Genomic DNA, 4,351 nt, shown 5'->3' on the forward strand with positions numbered 1-4,351 from the left:
GAACTCACTGTGCCAGTGCGGGTGTCCTGAGTACAAAGACAGTACTCACAGATATCTGTGGAGCAGGGCAGCAGAGGTGACGATGCGTGCTTCAGAGTATCAGGACCTGAAGCACATGACTGCTGGGGGCGTGGCCTAAGCTCCACAGATCTAGGAGCTGCAGGGAAACTCCTAGAAAGGTAACTACGGGGCAATGTTACCAAGGGGCATAGACAGAGACAGAAACCAGACGAAGCCAGGGTCAAAGCACCAGATAGCAATACAGTACCACGGGGTTTAGACAGAAAGGATAGTCAGGACGTAGCAATAGGTCAGAACACCAGAACGGGCAATAGACGGTACAATAGGGACAAACTGTAACGGAGTAACGATAGCCAAGCCAGGAGGTCAGAACCGGAGAAGACAGTAGTACCAAAGCGAGAGACGGAGTACAGAGTGAGGGAACAGGCCGGGTCATACACGGGAAGCAAACAAGCAACGCAGAATACACGCACACCAGGGGTCAGACACACCAGAACAACAGTATAGCTGACAGAGAACCCTGGTAAAGAGTGAGTATAAATACCCCTCCCAGATCCAGAAAGAGGCCACGAACACTTAACCCTGTGAGTGCAGGGCAAGAACCCTGTTCAAACCATGACAGCTAGAAGAAAGTACGGTAATCCCATTTTGGAAATTATACCCTTTTTGAAATGTATCTACAGGTAAAGTGACAATTTTGACTCCATGGGTATTTTCCAGAAACAGACAGCAGTGGATGTTGCTTAGTGGAAATTGAAAACTGCCATTGTGGTGCCCGTACATTGTAGTGCCCAGTACGTTGCAGTCACCAGAATGTGGCAGTACCCAGCTCATGCTTCTGTAGACACTGTAGTGTCAAGGTAGCACGCTGTGCAGTGTTGAGGCAGTGACACAGCCAAGTTCCAACACAAATGTCTCTTTAATGTGTTACTTCACAGCATAAAATGTCCAATTCATATAAGTGCATAGCATTAATATCCAGTTCACACAAGTGCATAACATTAATGTCCACTTCACAGCACTACATAGTACCCAGTATCCTCCAGATCGCAGTCAGGAACTATATCCTCCAGTTTGCAGCCGTTAAACACGCTAGTCAATCTCCTTCGGGCACAGGAAAGTCTACCTCCGATTCACCGCCTGGTCCAAGACAGTCCACCTCCAAGACCATTTGCCGTGGATGACTGCACCGCTTTGTATGCTGTGAGTGCCAGGCTATTCAGCTGCCTTAGCCATTTGGCTCCCCTGGCTTGTGTTGCCTCACACAGGTGGAGCTCTGCAACGCCGACTGTTCTGCACACTAGCAAGCACCAACTGACTCTGGCCCTGATACACCCAAACCCTTTACTGCAGGTATTTTAACTGGGATCCATGGCCTTCAGCCACATGGAAAACCTGGGCCTGGAATGAAACAGACTGCATGACTACCATCCTGCAGTCTGTTTCAAAATACAAGAACTCCAGAGCAAGTTTTCCCAACTCTGCCCTGGACACTAGCATGCCCAAGACTAACACTTATTTTTAATCTTCATTGAAATCACAGCTATGCCTGTGACTGCATTGCACTCTCATGGCCTCCATATGCCTCTGTGCGCATCCTAGGGTTAGTACACAGTGACCCCTACCTCTGACATCAGTCACTGCCTCACCAATGTAATCACAACTACGTATGTGACTGTAATGCACCCCCATGACATCCATACGCCTCTGTGTGCATCCTGGGGAGAACACACAGCGACCCCTACCTGTGACACCGGTCACTGCCTCGTATATACCCCTCTCTGTTCAAACCTGTGGGGTTGAACACTTGTCATCCAACATGGGCGGGTGACAGGGCATCCGCATGACCGTTACATCCCCGACCGAGATGATACTGAGAAACCAAAGTAGGGACCGAACAATTGGTTGACACTCATTCCTCCTCTTTGCATTTCTCCTCCATACTTCTTAACAGGACCACCCACCGCCCCATCCGCTGTTGCAGTGATTTTCAACCTTTTTTGAGCCGCGGCACACTTTTTATACGTAAAAAATCACGGGGCACACCACCAACCAAAATGGCACAAAATGACACTAAAACAGTACATATTATACATATAGTTAATAATATAGATTCTAAATGTATTTTTACTCACTCAGTGTGAAACCTGGGCCTGTTTCGATAAACACAAAAGGTATATCCTGGCAGGAATGGTGGAAAGACACACACGAAGCTCTTCCTCAACAGTTCTCAGTCTCTCCCTGTTTTTAGTTTTTATCGCAGTCAAGCTTGAGAAGCCCAGCTCACATAGATATGTGGTCGAAAATGGGAGCAATGTCAAAATAGCTTTGTTGGCCAGAATGGGGAACTCCTTGGCAACAGATAACCAAAAACTGTGCAAAGGAAGATCAGCAAACTTTAGCTTTAAACCGCGGTCTTGCTTCAGTTCAATGAGTTCCTCTTGATCCTTTAAAGTCATGTCCTTTCCAGCAACGGATAATGAGCTGTATGGGTCCCTAACCCAGTCAAGGCATTCTGTGAAGGTTGAAGAGAAATAAAACGATAACTTCTCCTCAAGAGTTTTCAAATGTCTGCCAATCACCTCGCACATTGCAGCAGTGTTGTCATCATGCAGTTTCTCGGTGAGTGGGAACATCTGAAGGTTGCCACCCTGCACATGTTGCTGCCAGAGCTGCACCTTTAAACGGAATCCGTTCATTTTATCAGCGCTTGTAAGCAGGTTTTCATTTCGGCCTTGCATCCGTGTGTTTAGTTCATTCAGATATTGAAATATATCAGCCAGGTATGCCAGCTTTGCACACCACTCATCACTTGCAAGCAGCTTTGAATAATCGGACCTCTCGTTTGTCAGAAATATTTTAAGTTCCTCTCGCAACTCATACACACGGGCCAGCACTTTGCCGCGTGACAGCCACCTGACCTCCGTGTGGAGCAATAAGATTTTATGTTCCGCTCCCATTTCTGTACACAAAGACGCAAATAAGCGACATCTCAAAGGTCGCGTCTTCACAAAGTTCACTATGCGCACAACATCATCCAACACAGGAGCTAGATCTGCTGGTAAGGTCTTTGCAACGAGGGCCTCACGGTGCAAGAAACAGTGGGTAACAAGAACATCTGGGTTTCTTTCTTTAACCCTACTTACAAAGCCTTTGATGCGCCCGACCATGGCTGCGGCTCCATCAGTGCAGACACCTGTGCAGTTTTCCCATGTAAGCCCACTTTTATCAAGATATTCTGATGTGACCTGAAATATTACCTCTCCTGTTGATTTTTCTGGCAGTGCCTTGCAAAATAGGAAGTTTTCTCTAATGGCTTCTCCATCCACAAAACGCACATTGGCCAACAGCTGACAATGTCCACTGATATCCGTCGACTCATCAAGTTGCAAGGCAAATTTCTTACTGATGCGCACCTTTTCCAAAACAACAGTTTCAATGTCCGCAGACATGTCATCAATCCGTCTGGCAATTGTGTTATCAGAGAGAAGCACTTTAGCTATCTCTTTGGCTGCGTCAGGGCCAAGCATCTCATTTACAATAGCTTTACAAGCTGGCAGTATTAATGTTTCTGCCACAGTGTGGGACTTTTTTGATTTAGCTATGAGTTCAGCAACAAGGTAGCTAGCTTTGAGGGCTCTCTCATTTACCTTTGTGCTTTTTCTCAAAAAAGTTGCCCCTTTCTCATTGTTTGTACGTAAGCGTACAAAATACTCCATCGGCTTGTTTTGAACGGAAGGGTGTTTCGTTTGGAGATGGCGTTTAAGCTTGCTTGGCACCATGGCGCTATTCATGGTAAGCTTCTCACCACACACCAAGCACAGTGGTGTTGGTGCTGTCGCATCCCCAGCGGAAGTAAATCCAAATGAAAGATAGCTTTCACTGTATTGCCTTGAGCTCACTGTCTTGTCTTTTTTCTTTTATCGACCTCTCATACTAGGGCCTTCATCTGGGTTAGAATTGTGTCCAGGGTCCTGTTTGGCATTTGCCTTTTCCATTCTCAAATACTTCTCCATCACTGCTGAGATAGTGTGCGCAGCCACACACTAAAATAGAAGAGTATTACATTATCTGCCACACTTAAACTTTAAGTCTTAAAGGACCTCTGCCAGGCATATTTCACTCTTGAGGGCTTAAAAAGCAGCTCTTGTGGTGATAAGAAGCCGATTTAAAACCCCCAAGAGTGAACTTCGTGAGAGCTGTATGTGTGTAATAATGACTTATATTACTACGGTCTGCATTTCCTGCTTGAATTGACACTAGTGACGTAGCACTCAGCTTTCTCTATAAGTAGAATAGAGCCGGCTGCAAAGTGCTACGAGCTACGCCA

The 4,351-nt window shown here is 46.3% G+C and overlaps 1 protein-coding gene across 1 annotated transcript; it reads right to left on the bottom strand.

The window, feature by feature from the left end:
- Positions 1 to 2,156: 2,156 nt before the first annotated feature.
- LOC141093972 (SCAN domain-containing protein 3-like) lies at positions 2,157 to 3,913 on the bottom strand. Its single transcript, XM_073579644.1, has one exon. The coding sequence runs from the start codon at positions 3,813 to 3,815 to the stop codon at positions 2,157 to 2,159; it is 1,659 nt and encodes a 552-aa protein (XP_073435745.1). The 5' UTR covers positions 3,816 to 3,913.
- Between the last annotated feature and the right edge of the window lie 438 nt (positions 3,914 to 4,351).

Source organism: Dendrobates tinctorius, unplaced genomic scaffold (genome assembly GCF_039654945.1).
Source record: "Dendrobates tinctorius isolate UK_male_01 unplaced genomic scaffold, ASM3965494v1 ptg000063l, whole genome shotgun sequence".
Taxonomy (NCBI): Eukaryota; Metazoa; Chordata; class Amphibia; order Anura; family Dendrobatidae; genus Dendrobates; species Dendrobates tinctorius.

Bases quoted from the DNA above. Each gene is read 5' to 3' on its own strand.
- LOC141093972 (XM_073579644.1), bottom strand. From the start codon at position 3,815: ATGAATAGCGCCATGGTGCCAAGCAAGCTTAAACGCCATCTCCAAACG.